Here is a 17710-nt window from a genome sequence, read left to right as displayed (position 1 = left end):
ATCTGCGTCGTCCCCTTTTAATATTATTTTCTGCACTGAAAATAATTTTAGCTCTGTAGGTCTGCCCCCTTAACTTAGACCCTTGGTGAAGAATAATCCTGATTCTTGTCTGACCCACAGACATCCTAAAACTGATCTATACAAATTTAGAATAGCTTGCTTTGACTTATAATCAGATGCCCTTGAGTTGCATCCTGGTCCTTAATGTTCTGTTTGGTTGTTTTCTTTTTTTATCAGTTGCACTCACTCATCAATGGACTGTAAAATTGCTGATTTGTATTTTGTGTTGGGGCAGAAATATCATCCAGTTTTTACAGTGTTATTGCCCAATCATATATTTAATTATGGTTTTCTTTTCTGTGTTGCAAACATGCTCAATGCCATTTTGTTCGCTGTGGCAGGTTAAATAATACATTAGGTTTCTCTTTCTTTTGCTCATTGATTTCCCTGCCATTTTGATTCCTTCAAACAGTATTCAGAGACTCAGGTACTCAGTAAGATATATTTTACATTAAATTCACCAATTCCACAGTCCCAGCAGATACTGCTTGAAGGGAGGGCAGGTTGAGGAAATTATGCCATAGTAATGCAGCTCTATCTTTGATCTTACCTCTTTTGTAGCTTAATTGCATGAATTCAATTTTACTGCCTTTTATAGACTAATCTGTTGTATCCTTACCTCTTCCATAGTCAAAATAGTTTTCCTGGATTTGAAATAATCATAGACTTTACCATCAATTGTGGTGCATCACTACAGGCTGTTTTTATACCACTGCAGATATCTATAAAAACGTTATTCTACATGTGTTTGTGTTGCACAAGAACTGAATAATAAAACAGAATTATAATATCTGTTCAAAGCAATTTGTGCATTAATGATTTAAAGCAAAATTTGAAAGCTAAAATAGACAGGATGGCATGCGAGTGCGACATACTGGAGCTCCATGTACTGCCCAGTATAATGGCCAAGGATTTTTCCACATGGTTTCTTTAATATTTCATCACACGGAATGGGTGAATTCTGATCTCAACCATGCTACTATAAGGAGGCCTAGCAAAGGTTAGATGTGTCTCTAGAAGGAGGGGAGATGAGAAAGAGGAAAACTCAGATAGCCAGCCAGGCCACTGTTGTGTACCTCTTATTAGCTGGCATTGCAAAGGCTTAGCAGTGACTTTCACACTGTACATTCACCTTGACAAGAAACATGTCATGTAGATACTAAAAGATAGGAACAGGAGAAATAATAACAACTAAAACTGAAGCAATTCATTGCTTGCGTTTTTGGATTTTATAAAAATATTGAACTCTCAATAAAGCTATGTGATTATAGAATAATAGAACACCCTTCAATACAAAATAAAATATTTTGTGCTTTTTGTTTGTCAGGAACTTATTGGGCTGAATTTTCATAGCTTGCCACTGTTCGCGAGACATGCACTGTGGAACTGCTGCAGTATTTCATGCAGCGATTCATTAGCATGGAGAGGGTGGGGTGCACGCCCCGATGATGTAAAGGGGGTGGGCGCTCCATCCCCAGCAACAGCATCCAGTGCCACTGTGCAGATGCCATTTTTAAAGGGCTTAAAGCCCTTCAGTGTAATTAAAAATTTTTAAGGTCCTGTTACTCTAAAAATTTAAATGAAATGTTAATGTCACTTTGAATCCCCTCTCCCACCCCCTCCCCCCCTCCACTGAGTATTCAATTTAACTTTCTCCAACCCTGCAAAACAAAACTTTGCGATCCCAAACTTTCCCCCCGAACTTCATTACCTTTGACCCTCAACCCCTTCCCACAATCACTGCAACCAATAGGAACATTTTTCCTCGCTCCCCCACCCCCCGCCCTGAAAAATTCACTCCTCCCCCTCCCCACCAGTGTCATGCCTCGGATCTCCAAATGGAGATCTGAAAACGTGGGAGTTCCGGCCACTGGCCGGAATATTGGGGTGGGACGGGTGTCAGGACAAGTTAAGTGTTTGTGCATGCATTAACATTTATTTAAATATTTAAATTAAGGCTCCGCCGCCAAGCGGCGGGGGGTGGGGCCGCCCCGAGGTCTTGCCACTGCCGGTAAAATGGGGTGGAGCCTTCCCGCTGTCAAGGCCCGTGACAGGCTTCTCCCGGAACTATTTTCCGGGCCCCCCCCACCCCTGCCACGACCCCCGATGTTGGGGGGCTGGTAAAATTCAGCCCAATATGTGCAATTCTGAAGTACTTTTTTTTTATAATTGGACTTTTCTGGCTTTAAATTAATATAGGAAAATAAAATGCCATTTATGCAGCAATTTCTTTTGAATATATGTCAACCGCTCAGCTTGAATACATTTATATTATAATGGGAGAAAGTTCTATGGGTAAGTGCTCTGAAAGTAAAGCACCTCCTCTATATGTGTTCCATGTGTTGCATTATTTATCTAATGTAGATTAGAAAATTCTAATCAAAGGCTCCTGCGTACAGTTCAGAGTCATCTGCACCTGAAAGAAGTCAAGAGAACATTTAATGGTGATATCAGCCAATAGGATCACCTGGAATGCATTCACTGCCAAGCCTTCAAGTCATGTTGTTCAGGCCTTTTTAAAAAAATTTGATAATGACTCCACCAGAGTTCGCAGAATCAATGGGAAAGCACCTCATTTGAAAGGACGGGTGGGTGCAAGTGCTACTGTGAGCATATCTATAGAGTTTCCTCCCAACTCCCTGTGCTGCCCCACACGCCATTAGGGAGCAGATGGGATGATATCCATACCCAAGACTGGGCATATCCCCTTGGACCCCTGATTTAGCCTTCCCACCCCTCAGAAATGCACTGGGTCTGGACTGAGCCAATTCATCAGGCATTCCCAACAGATGGACTCCTGCCCCTGGCTCTCCTTCTGGCAACCCCAGCCCCACCACACACACCCCAACAACATTTGCATGGTGAACTGTGTTTCTGCCAAATGACAAGTGGATCTCTTCCAGGGGATGGGTGGGGGGTGGTGGAGGGGAGGGTTGTGCCAGTCTTCCACTGGCATTATGCAGGCCACTGACTGAACCCAGTGGAATTTCTGGCGGCGCAGTGGTTAGCACCGCAGCCTCACAGCTCCAGGGACCCGGGTTCGATTCTGGGTACTGCCTGTGTGGAGTTTGCAAGTTCTCCCTGTGTCTGCGTGGGTTTTCGCCAGGTGCTCCGGTTTCCTCCCACATCCAAAGACTTGCAGGTGATAGGTAAATTGGCCGTTGTAAATTGCCCCTAGTGTAGGGAGGTGATAGGGAATATGGGATTACTGTAGGGTTAGTATAAATGGGTGGTTGTTGGTCGGCACAGACTCGGTGGGCCGAAGGGCCTGTTTCAGTGCTGTATCTCTAAATTAAAAAAAAATAAGATAGAGATCACTGATTTATTGATGCTGAACTGATAATGTGACCAGCTCAACAGCTCTGATAGTGCAGCATGTCAGTGTTGCAAAATGCTCAGTTCTGAAGTGGCAGGAAGCAGTTTGCACCTATTGTTGAACGCATACCACATTTGTGATGCTGGGTAGGCGTTGAACAGAAATCAGTGATTTACTCACTCGAGGGAGAGAAGATCAGAGGGTGAAATTAGCTGATCTGCTCTTCTGCACCAGTTCCCAGACAAATCGCAAATGACACTGCAGACATTTGGGAGTTTGTTGTCAGCCTACCATCTCAGATGGGAAATAGTCTGGAGGGGAGAAAATGGATAAATATTTAATGGAAAAAGAAGAAAGCTGGAGCTTTGAGTTTTTCCAATGAAATGGATTTACCAATTATACAGAACAATTCAATAAATTATTTCTATGCTCAGAAAGAATTGAAATAATTAAATGATATGCTCAAAGTACTTGTGCACATTTTGACAGAAAAATATCTGGGAATGCTGATGGAATTCAGAATGTTTCATTTCCACAGAATCACTGCGACAGAATCGAATCTGATTTCCCTCCAAGGAAATTGTGTTTAGCAGCACATTTTTCAGTTTCACTTTACTTGAGCACCACCTGTAGGTCATATGGTCTTACTGCTTTGCACCATCCTCACCAAGTACCTTAGTCAAAACTAATCCAGTCAACACAGACAATCAAAGCATAATAATTTATTTCTTTTTTTTTTGAAGAGTAACAATCATCTTTGCATATGCTACATGCTGCATAATGCAACATAGAATCATGGCAACTGACTCAATGTAATTTAAAACCTCAGTATGCAAGAGGTTCCAGGTTGAATCCTCAGTCTCTGGTAAGTTTGCTGATCTCAGCTGGTTGGCATGCTCTAGCTCATGACTGTGCTCTGGGTGAGAGACAAACTGCTGCTAGAAGTGCAAGTATGGATGTCGGGTGAGAGCAGGTTCACTGATGCCTCCAGCACTCACTGTCAAGACTCACACATGAATAATGGACACTTGGGCAATGGATCAGAGGGTGATGACAGCTTGTGGAACTATACTCCAGTGAAATGCCAACTTCGGAAAAGAAGTGGAGAACGATAAAATTGCCAAAAGAAAATTGTGATTGTTGCCACACTTGCACAAATACTATTTTTACACCATTAACTTTAATATTACTGACATATGCTGTGAGCTATAAAGAGCAATTGCATTTTGAATTAAGTAGTTTATGATACATATATTTCTGTAGTCTTTCAGGCTGTCCCCGAGCAAAGAAAAGTGGAATCAAAATTGCTCAAAGCAAAGATGACAAAGAAGATCAGGAGCCCATCAAGTGAGTGCAGCTTTACTTAACAGCAATGGTTTGCCACTCAGCATCAAAACAATGGATAAAAATGTATTAGTGATGGCCCAATTAAACTACACTTTTTCTGTCAATTTAAAACAATTTCAGGTGCACATCAACACAAGCACAAAGTATAACTAGAATATAAAGTCATCCATAATCAAATTTAGACCCAGATGGAAGGCCACCTGGAGCGGGTAATCTCACACCACTTTGGCTTCACATCAATTGTAATCTAACTGCAACTGATGTAAAGAATTTTTTTAAAAGCTCTGAGCACACCCTTCATTTTTCATTTTTATCATATTAGCAACATTTCAGACCATTTGGCACTGAGAGTGCAAATTTGCCTTTAAGGAACTAGCAGAAAGGAATTAAAAGATAACCTGGAGTATAAAGGGCCATGTTGAATAGTAAAATACTGCAGGAAAGAATATTTCCAGTAATTATAACAACTGCAATAAAAGCTCAACCTGGTATTTGATGTGCAATGGCCGCAACGATCACTATTAATTGTAAAGATATTGGTACCAGAGATCCAAGTTAAGTGTCAGAATTGGTTTTCAGTGGATTCCTGTCCACGACAAGGGCTGACAAACACAACAGAGTGGAGAAAATGAAGTAAGTACAAGAAATATCACACAGATCAACATGACACAAATACTGATCTCTTTCTGCTTAATCAGTTGATAATAATGCTTAATCATTTGTTTAGAAAGAGCAAGGCATGGCAATATCAACAATACTTTAGATACACACATATAAAGGTCAGTTATTTGCACAATCCCTGGGGTGCTTTCCATCTGCACCGATATAGAGGTGACTGACCCAGTCTTTGAATGTCTTGTTTTCAACTGTAAAAGGGTTTTGATTAATTTACAGTATTGATGCTTCAGACAGGTTCACTACTCTTCAGTGAATGCCATACTGTACTACTTTCAACTGTGTATTCATATCACAATCCGAAAGGGTAATTTTACAAACCTGCACTCCCCTGCAGGGTTGTCTAACTTCCGCACCGGAATCCCCAGCATGTGCTCCTGGTGGATGAAGCTTACTTCCACGAGTGTAAATCTGCAAAATATACCTGTTAGTGTTTACTTATAAAACAATACTTGGAGAAAAAATTACAAAAGGAGAGGTATGGGCCAAATCTTCAGAAATTTTGGGATGTTTCACATTTTTGTCATCTTCACTACAGTGGGAGAAAGTTGAGCTGAGAGATATGCGTATTGGGGAATTAATCACTTTTTGCCACTTCTGTGGTAGAGCCAGCATCAGCCAGATTAGGTATACCCTGGCCACATGCCAAACAAGGTGGCATTTAATCTGCCTCAACTACCTGCCTCAGCACCTGAGAAGACCACCCTCATACTCCCTCAGTAGGATTTCTTTCATTTCTCACACAAGCCACCTGATGAGATTGCAACTTTGTGCCAATTTGCAGACAGTTTTAGTCTGTGGAACTATACCTAATAGGTCCTGAGTTAAGACTGCCTAAGTTAGTTCACATCGGTCCCTTGCAGCTGGGAACACAAATAAAGGGAAAATACAACTGGTCGCTAATATATATAAAACCACATATTTAGAATGTATCTTATAATTGTTTGATTGTATTTGGAACAATTTTTTCTCTTGTTCATGCTCTTTGGGTTCAAAAAATGCACAGTGAATCAAGGATGCCGCTTGTTACATTGTTTCTGCAGATGCCCTGTTCCTGGGTGTGATGGTCAAGGACACGTAACTGGGAAGTATGCATCTCATCGTAGTGCATCAGGCTGTCCACTAGCTGCCAAGAGACAAAAGGACGGCTACCTTAACGGTTCACAATTTTCATGGAAGTCCGGGAAAACAGAAGGCATGTCTTGTCCAACTCCAGGATGTGATGGATCGGGTCACGTAAGCGGCAGCTTTCTTACCCATCGCAGGTGAGAAATCAGGTAACAGTTTCTCGAACACAAAAGCAAAATACTGCAGATGCGGGAAATCTGAAAAAAACTCAGAAAATGCTGGAAATACTCAGCAGATCTGGCAGCACCGCTGGAGAGAAAAATAGAGTTAACGTTTCAGGTCTGTGACATTTCTGACACTGACACTGTTAACACTGTCTCTCTCAAAGTTAAGGCTGCAATAGTTTTTACATTTCTGGAATCAATCATAAAATACTCATGGCTAGTCCATTGGGCGTAGTGTTGCCAACTCTCCAGGTTTGTCCTGGAGGCTTCAGAAATGAAAGCTTAATCTTCTGGACACTGCAGCGAAAACCCAGAAGAAAAATCAAAAGGACATCAAAAAAAATTGTTTTAGATTTTCATTTTCTTTGAATGCCTTTGTTTACTCATTATAAAGACATTGGAAATAGGGGGGGAAAAGGCCGTTTGACTGGGCAAGGATGACTGGAGGCAGTAGATCATGTGAAGAAATTTCCAAAAATACATCTGACCAGAGTTACCAAATTTAATTGTGAAGGAATTCAGTGGAATTTCTCTCTTACTGTAAAATGTTTCCCCTGTCACTTACCATAAACAAATTGGCAGCAGCAAGCACTTTATAATGCATTTGAACAATTTTGAATGTTTAATTTTGCTAAAAAAATTGTGGTATACAATATTTTTGTGAATATTTATTACACCAGTGAATTGTCTTCAGATAAAGTGGGGTTGGAGGGTGTGTGTTTAATTGAATTGGGTGGACAGCATTAATTCAGTTTCCATTTTATACTTCATTTCCTTATTTTTATGTAATACTTTGATTTTTTTTTGTTAAATAGCAAAACTGATTGTAGTTTGGAAAGGGCTGAAGTAGAATTGGTTTGAGCAGAGGAGATTCAGTACAGTACAGGATGAGGAGCTGAAAGACACAAAACTGGGATGCTTAGCACCACGACTGGCGAGAGAATGTGACTACAGTGTGACAAATTCACATAGGCAGTTTCTATTGTTAACTGTAGACGTAGAAATTTATGACAGAAAAACTTGACAACAGCAAGTAAGATTTTGTAGATTGGAGTTTCCCACAAATTAAAGTTTTAAAAAAATATATATTTGCAATAGATTGAGGTGGTATTTCGAAAAGATTTATTATATTGAGATGTCCAACATTGGAGAAAGCTTTCACGGAATCGACATTCTCGTGCCATGGAATTTGGTGATGTTTGCCACAGTAATTGAGATGCCACAGAATTCTAAGGACCCTGAGTATAATTGGAAACATAGTGGACCTTAGTTTGCCGGAGCAGGGCAACTTACGATAAGTCCTGTTAGACTTGTTCCAGCACTCTCCAGCTCAAAAGTGTTTTGCCCACAAAGTTGCTGGAATTGCGAGCTGATAATGCTGCAGCGAGGGCAACAGGGTAACTGAGACCTGAGTGAATAACAGGACAAACAGTGTATCTCATTAACCAATGAGATAATTGAGAAGTAAACAGTGGAAGGACTGAAAAAGATGAATTGGAGGGGGTGAATTCAATGTCAAATCAAGTGTTGAAAGAGAAATAAAGTGAGGGAAAGAAAGATTGGATTAAGAGAGAGAGAAAAGAGACTTTTTTCAGCTGAGCAATCATGTGCATGGATTCTGAAAATAGCCAACAATACTTGAGAATGCAACATTCTCCAGAGAATTACATAGAAATTGCACCATGCAAAGAGGCCTCTTGTACCATCTTGTTGTTTCTCATCTAACCTGTGGCCATTATGAAAGTATAATTGGAAAGGAAAATTATTGATAAGAGCAAGAATTTCTTTGGCAAATTATGCTTTCTTTTAACTGGAACTAACTACATAAATTAAGCCATCAGTACAGGACAATAATGCGCATCATGAGTCCAAGAAAGCAATTGAAGTCTCCTATCTGAAGTGAGAAGGAAATTGTATTCAAAAGAAGTAGGGATGAAAGATTTTATATGTTACACATATAGCTAACAGGCTACCAGTGAATTATATGAGGAAAATAGGGGCGAGTGGGACTAACTGGATTGCTCTTCAAAAGAACCAGCGCAGGCATGATGGGCCGAATGGCCTCCTTCTATTCCACGAGACAGAAATGAAAAGTAAGAAAAAAAATGTAATATTTTAACATTTGATATTTTAAAAATCTCCCAACAGCAATTCACTGCCTGGAGGAATGAGACTTCACACTTTTAATTGTTCACTTTCGGGCAAGAGAGTTCGATTGGCAAAACTGGCAGTATCTCTTCCTCACCAAAAGTCATTTGCACATTAATAATGACATGCATTGCTCACACATCAGGGTGCATTTTGTGCCATTTTGTCAGAGGCGGGGAAGTACCATGGTGGTATTAACACCATGATGGGACGGGAACCTATTTTAAACTGCTGATATGCTGTTTAACATGAATTTAAATGTAATTATTTGCAATGCCTGGACCCTGATTTTGCAAATGGTGTGCAGCACTCAAATGCCTTCAGGTTTGCAATTATTAAAAGCGGCACCGAGGCGAGAGGGAGGTATCCTGACCATTGCAGCATAGGGGAAGTGGGGTGGGGGGGTTCTGCAGCCATTGTCGCTCTGTTGATGTAGGCTCTGCAAGGGGATTGTGTGTACCAGGGGCTCTGCAAGGGGGTTGTTTGTATCGGGGGCTCTGCAAGGGGTTTGTGTCTATTGGGGACTCTGCGAGAGTTTAGGGTGGGTGTGGGTGGACGTTATAGGGTTTCATAACTGCTGTGTTAAAGTGTGTGCTGGTTCACACTGCTGGAAAAGATGGTGAGCAATCAGTAAGTTTGATTTCTGAGTGATAAGCATAGTTGCCGAGGCAGGGTCGTCTCTGCATCTGAAGCGATCTGAAGGTACCAGATCACCTGGCATGGGTCTCAAACATCCTATGATTTTTGATCCCTTTGGCATGTTGAAGCATTTCCGACAGAGACAGGTGACCCTGAAGCTCCACGACGAGAGCAGCAGCAGCTGGCCAGGCCAAGAAGGGCCCATGTATGCCAGCGAGTCTACAGGACTCGCATCACCGACCTCCAAATGTCCGAGCGACACTGTCAGCGAAGTTTACAGCTCTCCAGGGAGGTTCTTATGTGGTCTTCTACAGGACGACTTGCAATCTCTGGGATTTGGGGGTCACCTTATGCCAGTGGCCCTGAAGATTACCGTGGCAGTAAACTTCTACGCATCTGGATCATTCCAAGGATCCACTGGGGACATGTGTGGGGTCTCTCAGGCCACAGCCTACTACTGCAGCAAGGAGGTGACCAATGCACTGTTCGAGAGGGCCGGCAACTATGTGTGCTATCAGACCGACCCTGACAGTCAGGCCAAGAGGGCCAGCAGTTTCGGGGCTATGGCTGGATTTCCCCAGGTGCAAGGTGTAATGGATTGCACGCATTTGGCCATCAAGGCTCCCACAGACCAACCAACCACCTTCATCAACAGGAAGTGCTTCCGTTCAATCAAAGTTCAACTGGTTTGTGACCACTGAAAGCGTTTCCTGCAGGTGTGTGCCCACTTCCTGGGAAGCAGGCATGATGCCTACATACTTCAACAGTCCCAGATGCCACAGCTTTTCGGTCCCCCTGCTCGTCTTTAGGGGTCGATTCTCAGCAATAAGGGCTACCCATTCAAGACTTGGCTTCTAAGGCCTGTGAGGAACCCTTGCAATGCAGTGGGGGAGAGGTACAACACCTGGCACGGCTCTACCTGAGCGACTATCGAGCAGGCCATTGCGTTGCTGAAGATGAGGTTCCGTTGCCTCAGCTGATCTGATGGAGCTCTGTAGTATGCCCCGTCGAGGGTCTTGCTGATCATTGTGGTCTGCTGTGCTCTGCACAATCTAGCACTACAGTGGGTGGAGGCCTTACATGAGGAAGATATGCCTGAGCGACAATCATCCTCCAATCACGATGCAGAGGAGAGACAGGTGCAAGCAGCAATGGATGATGATAATACGGCGATAGAGGCCAGACATGTTAAGCAACACACAAAGGAGGCAAGTGACAACCTCATAATGTCCACTCACTGAGAATCCAATAAAGACTGACCTTCACGCTTGTAATCTGCCTCCTTTCCATCTGTGTTCCCTGAGTGCCGATCAGCTGCAATGTGCGCCAGTGGGAGAGCAGATGTTAATGAGATCCGCAGTCACATTGCCATGATAATGAGGGCTGTGACATTAGAAGTGCACTAATGGGTAGGGTGGAAGTCAGAGGCTCACAATTCAGGCATGATGGAACATAGGTTTCACACAATGATGGCTAGTGATTGGCACAAAATAGCATTTATTTAAATTCCAAAGAACATATTTGCAATATCTGTGAATACCCAAGTGTGGCTAGGTGCCTTTAATAATACGTTTGCAAGTGATCCTACATGGTATCACCCCTGTGCTATCAGCTGGGCTGGAGGCAGGCGGCTGATCAGGAGACCCCTTGGACTGAGATGATTTTGACGGCTGTCCTCTGGGTGCCTGAGGCCTGGAAGGCCCCAGCTGCCTGAGGGTTTCCTGCACTGGTGCAGGACTCTCCTCAGGCATCGCGGCTACTAGAGCTGGGCTTGCTGGCGGAAGGGCTGAGGAGCCTTTGTCCACACTCAGAGCGCCCTGAGGGGAGCCCCAGATGTGGAGGGCAGCCTCTTCTCCTTTCAAGGCTTGCCTCCCTGCTCACCAGAGAAGGATGAGGAGCGGGAGAAGTCTCCAGGCTCCTGATCCTTCTCTCACATTGCCACTGCTGAGTTAAGCTCATGGCCAAGGCGATAGTGTGCAGGTCCTGATGCATCTGTGGAATCTGGCTCTCCATGATCGTTTCCTCTCGATGGAGGAAACCATGCGCTTGTATGTCTGGAGTGGCTGGATTCCTCCAGCGTCCACTCATGCCTGCGCATGGCCTCTGGCATCTCCGCCAGATGTTGCCTTACCTTTCCCTACAACTCCAGCATGGCCTGTGCTGGTGACAGCAAAGGCTCATCATTAGCCTGGGGCTCAGCATGGACCTGGCCACCCATAGTCCTCCGACTGTCAGAGGCCTCGGCTGTTTCAACCTCAGACAGCTCCTCTGGGGCTTGTGCAGTGCCCTCACCAGCTAGTTACCCCAACCCACTGAGATGAAAGTATCTGCTCTGGTGGAAGGTCCAAGAGAGTCATGGAGACGGTGCATCCTCCAAGTGGTCCTCCTCCTCAGAGGTTGACAGGTGTCCCTCTGGGTCTGCAGTCACCTGCGAACACTGACCTGCATGAGAGAACACAAACATGTGTGGGTTAGGCTGCACATATCCCATAATGCCAAACATGCCTGATGTGGTTCTTCATCATTCATGAATATTTCAGTGAATGGTAATAATCACTGTCTTGCACAGGGACTTTAGTCTCTCCATCAGATATAACGCATCCGCCTTGGCTCCACGTCAGTTCTAAAGCCCCTTCCTTGGCATGACTTAGAGCCTGAATGTCAGGGACCCCTCCACCAGTCCTGGTCGCCCCCCCTCTGTTATGGACCCTGTCATGCAGGGCCCACCTGCCAAGAATGAGGCACATTAATTTTGCCACATGGACATTAAATTTCAAATTATTGCTGGGAAGAAAAGAAGGCCGATTACAGGGAATTGCCAGACCCCTAGCCGGAAAGACATTTTTGCATACTAGCAGACAGTCTTGGAACATAGGGACCAGTCCCTGCTCCTAATACACAGAAGACGCACGACTAACTGGCTGTTGCAGGTTTTTTTTGAACATGCCATGGAGAATTTGAACTCAGAAAGCTGTTTGTTCCTGGACTGAAAAGACCTCTCGTGGTTGGCTCACCGCAGCCTCTCCTGTCTCTCATCACTTTCTCACCAGCTTTGGAGTCCATTGAAGACACAGGAACCCTAAGAGAGAAAAGTCTCCGACAGTGAACAAGGTTTAAGAAGAATACTGGGCCCCAACGAAAATCAAGAATTACCAACAAGCGAGAACTACTTACAAACGGACTCTACAGTGAGGTTGAAGCACAGTAACAAGAAACTTTTCTGATATTGCCTCAAACCTCTCCACTTTATTTTTCTTCTGCCTTTTTCTGTCCCTATCTGCATGTCTATATCGCATATGTATGGTAGCATGGGCGCGTCATGTATCTGTAGGCATTAACCGAATTAGAGTTTAAGTTTAAGTTTTAATAAATTTCACTTTTCTTCTTTAAACCTAAGAAAGCCTGTTTGTGCTCATTTCTTTGCCTTATAATTGGAAAGCAGTAAACAAGGATTCACCAAGGGGGAGCTCAAAACATGGTGTGTTTAAAATTAAACCCTGTTACAGTAAGACCAGGTGAAGGCTGAGAGGAACCCCCAGACACCTTTCTCACCTGGCCATTACAACCTGCTTTTCCTGCAAGAGGAAGGATGGAGGGATTATAAATTGGCATAAGTAACACCATGACAGTTCTGCTACTATGGACCCCTCATCCCCAACTGGGGAATCTAATATATCTTATGATGACACATGGGATTTACTGGGGGTGAGCTATGAGTGAAGGTGGCGTGTGGCCCAGATGCAGCCATGCATCTGTCATAATGAGGTTGTAACCTCTCTGTCATTGCCCTGGCAGTGGCACCCTCCCCATGCCGCACACCCTGTAGTCACATGCAAACCCCAAAAATAGCATTGGAACAGAGCACTTACCTTGGCTGAGTGCAAGAGGTCGTTGACCCTCTTCCTGCACTGAACACAGTTGAGTCGAGTGTCACTACAGCTGCTGACCTCCTCTGTGATCTCCATCCAGGTTTGCTTGGTCAGGCGGGAGAACCTCTTCTTGCCATCACTGGGGAAGAGAAACTCCTGCCTTTCCTTTGCAGTCTAGAGAAGAATCTGTAAGGAGACATCACTGAAGCGTGGGGCAACCTTTTGTCTACCCTCGGCCGTCCTGTGCACTCTTCCTGAGTGGGGTTGCGGGGGGGAGTGGTGCAGGTGGCTTGATGTAGGAAACAGTGCTGTAAATTTTTATGCCTCACAGTACACAGAGCTTCTATTGACTGCAAAGCAGGAGTGATTGCAGGGCTGGCAGGTTTTTAAAGATAGCACCAGCACCTAATTCACTGTCAGCTGACACCGTAATCGGCGTCTCACCTCCCACCCCTGCCGCATGCTAGGGGGTGACTGGCGCCTCCATGCTGCTAAATGGCTGCCCACCACATAATTGTGGCAACGCGGATGCACATGTGATGCATGGGAACACCTTCCATTTCCAGGCGCGCCACTGGGACCAGCAACAGGCTCATTAAATTCAGCCCACTGTTATTTCTTTACAAAATACTTGACCAATCTGCTAAAAGATTTATTTAACATGATGCTTTGAGCATTTCTAAAGTATTATTTTGAATGAGGTATGTTCAGGGATGTGACAATGTAGCTTTAGTATTGGTAAGATAATCATTAACCATAATGATAACTATAAACCATTTGCTAGCCTGATAGGTTTCTGCTTCTACTTTGCACATCAGCCCATTTGCATTGATATTGTATAGAAAGAGCATTCAGATAAGTAGATAAGTGTATGGCCAAGTTAGAACAACCTCCAGAATGTAATTTGTTTGTTCAAATCTAGATCTGGATGATGAAGGGGTTAAAAAGTGGTGAGATGTATGAAACATTCAGTAAATGTACATTTTTCATTATTTCTACCTTTGCACATATTTATATGATGAGTTTTAAAAGAGAGTAAATTTTTAAAGCAAATTGTACTATGCTAAGATTCAGTCAGTAAAATGTTTTCACCTTTTGGAACTCCAGCGTGATAAATATCTGATCAGCAGAAGACAAAAATAATTAACGATAATTTTGGATTTTAGAAAACAAAGGGCAGAATTCTACCGCCTTAGCTAATTTTCATCAGCAGTCGGGACCATTTCCAGGTCCCAACCCCAATGGTGTCTGAGGTCCAACCACCTGAGCGATGTTACTGGAGGCAGCCAGTTAAGAGGTTGCACAGGGAGGAGGGCTAATGGGAGTGCCTGAGGCTCTGTCTGGCAGCCCCAGCAGGGAAAGATGGGCGCTGCCAATGTAGGAGGGAGACTGTGAGGGTGCCTCAAAATGGAGGCGCCATCTGAAGAGTGAAAAAACAACTTAAAATAAGCTGCGGCCACAGAATGGTCTGCAGCCACAGCTGTGGCCCTGTGGTACCCACAGCTCCAGGAATTGGGAGGGCAATTAAAGGAGGCCTCACTGGCCCCACTGACCCGCCGTCGGGGAACCACCACCAGCCATTTGCCAGGCTTCACCCTCAGTGGGGGGCCCGTCTCCTGCCAGTACGATCCCAGCGGCATCACCAATTTGTGCCTGTGGGCACTTAATTGCTCCTAATTAGCTACCCACCAATGCCAGGCAGGTAGCTGATGCTGGTCTCATCCCAACTCCAGCAAGATTTCTTGGAGGCAGGAATGCATCAGGGAGCATCCTCAACCTGGTATTCTCTAAAATTTCCTCCCGCCTCCAAGGCCGTCTCCGTGCAGCTAAGATTCCGCCCAAAGGGTCCCATTCCGATGTCAGTCTATCATAATTATTTTAAATATTCCACATACAGTTTTCAAAACAAAGAATTTCCTGCTGGGCTTTGTGGCAAAATTTATATATCAGTGATATGATAAACCATGAACATCCCAACTTAATTAATAGATGCTGAATGAAAATGATCATTTCAGTAATTGTATCAGTCCCATTTTTATGATTTTGTTAATTTAATTTGTTTCGCTTTCCTGCATTTCCATGGATCCAGTCTGTCAGGATGTCCAAGAGCTACTTCTGCAATGAAGAAAGCAAGGTTGTCGGGAGAGGAGATGTTGACGATAAAGCAACGAGCCAGTAATGGTAAACAGACTTCACCTATCTTGCAGAATAACCCAATGTATGATGTAAAGCAGATTTTCTCAAGTAAATTTGCCACACATTTGCTCATACAACCTGTAGAGATACTAAAGATAGGCTTGTGCTCCTTTGGCAGCTGGCCACATAAAATATATTAGAATTAAATGGTTTCCCATCTAACATAACTCAATTAATCAATAAAATTGCGACTCATTACTTTTTTTTCAAAAGTGGAAGAAAAACAGGCATGAAGTAATATGTTGATTTTATATAATTAGACACAAAGGTTATTAAAACTCAAAAGTTCATTCAAAATAACACTTGGAAAATGATTTTATGCTATAAAGCAGTGATGATATAAAGTACTAGGACAATTCTTTATAGATACAGTGGTCCTGAAAAGGAAAGTAGAATACATTAACTCTTCTGATCAGTTGGACAACATAACAGAAAGTACTTTTGTGAGAAGTTTTAAAACGGGTTATGGGGAAGTCTTATAATGGATATTGTAAAAAGGGAATGTATGGGATTACAAAAATCTTTTGTTGAATATTATGTTCTATAAAATAGGCTAGAAGGATTTATTTTGTGCCATGTGTGCTGCCAAAGATTTTATTTTAAAAAAAAGATTGTAGGAAGACCTTATTGGTGTTTTGAACATATGTAGCACATTTGGTAAATGAATGGGATGATTGTATAACATCAGGAAGGTAGTAAGAGTAGTTAGTTACAATAGATTAAGCAATATAATATGTAAAAGGATCTCTAAAGCTATCCGGTGCGCTGGATCAAATGTGAATTGAATGGTAAAACCGAAAATAAAATGAGAAAAGGATAAATAAATAAAGCAATAAAGTATTGCAGGGTATAAAAAGACCAGCTACATATTGGAAAAAGGGGTAAAACAGACTTTACAGCTTTCATAAATCTCAAGTATGACCTATGCACTTTTGAAAACTGAAAAATCTGCATAACTAATGTATTAAATAATGAAATAACAATGTTACTACAACTGTTGCCATTTCAGTGAACTGTGATTTATAAGTAAGATATAGATTTTCACTTGTTTCCTCCATCCCCACTATGCCAAGTTCTGAGCTGGAATTGAGCAGCTGAAGTGGGTGATGAGGAGAATTTTTTTTCTCTGCAAGGGTGGTGGAGGAGGGAAATCAGAAACCAAGTCACTTGCTGCAGGCTACTCTCATACAAATCCAAATGGTTTGTCAAAGGCCTGTCTGCCTGCCTGTATAGCTTCAAAATTGTACTTTGTGCATCAAAAAGAGAGGAGGTTCTCACTTACAGTGGAATAAAAACATATCATTAAATGGCATTTATGTAAGAAATTAGTGCTTATATAGTGTGGTAAGTTAATAATTCTAATAAGATAACAAAAATATGTGCTGGTATGGCAACCAAGCCTCTTACATTGGGGTGGAATGGTCTTGGCTGCTATTACTTTCTGGTAATCATCTTAATAATCAGTTTTCCCAATGTAATGTAATCCTTTGCAGCTGATGCAGCACGATTATCAATTCTACAGTCACAATGTGTATCAATGATGTGGAGCACAATGCTATAATGCCCATAGAAAATGATCCCAATTCTGAACAAAATGACCCCCGTGAACATCACAATATACAATATAAAAATAAATAGATATACTCATTGGTTTTAAGACTATAATCTCACCTCAGATCAGATTGCAATGATAAACAGCTCAAGTTTTGCTCTAATGGGTCATGATATCAACCCATAACTCATTATGGTCTTGAAACTTATTGCTAACCATCTATTATACTAAATAAATAAACAAATATATAGTCCCTGGTTACATTGAGACATCTCAAAGTGCTTCACACTAATAATTATTTTTGAAGTCCATTGACTGTTACGTAGGCCATGGAAAAGAAAACTGGATACGGTGTAAAAGAGGCCGTCGATTTGCTATGAACCTATTTTGCATCACTGGCAAAGACCAAATGCAGCACCACTGTGCTTTATTAGCAAACAGAAATGCTAACCACTTCAGTTTTCTGCTGGTGAGTTTGTTCTGCAAGATCCTGTTAGCCTTACTGGCAGAAGACTAACCAACCAAGGCTTACCTGCGATCACATTAATTTCCTGCCTGTCATGTGACTTTACAGGCACTTAACTAGCTAAGTAATGGCCAAGGATGTTATGGAGCT

The 17710-nt window shown here is 42.7% G+C and overlaps 1 protein-coding gene across 2 annotated transcripts in view; it reads left to right on the top strand.

The window, feature by feature from the left end:
- Window positions 1–17710, top strand: part of LOC137352227 (myelin transcription factor 1-like protein) — a 400319-nt gene that overhangs the window by 345344 nt on the left and 37265 nt on the right. For both annotated transcript variants that reach the window (XM_068017478.1, XM_068017470.1), the window contains exons 16-18: window positions 4640–4723; window positions 6442–6663; window positions 15436–15527. In XM_068017478.1, coding sequence (XP_067873579.1) covers window positions 4640–4723; window positions 6442–6663; window positions 15436–15527 — 398 coding nt within the window. The remainder of the gene's footprint in view (window positions 1–4639; window positions 4724–6441; window positions 6664–15435; window positions 15528–17710) is intronic.

This window comes from Heterodontus francisci, chromosome 3, assembly GCF_036365525.1.
Source record: "Heterodontus francisci isolate sHetFra1 chromosome 3, sHetFra1.hap1, whole genome shotgun sequence".
In the NCBI taxonomy this organism is placed as follows: Eukaryota; Metazoa; Chordata; class Chondrichthyes; order Heterodontiformes; family Heterodontidae; genus Heterodontus; species Heterodontus francisci.
The sequence above is the reverse complement of the archived record's forward strand: the minus strand, read 5'-3'. Positions and strand labels throughout refer to the sequence as shown.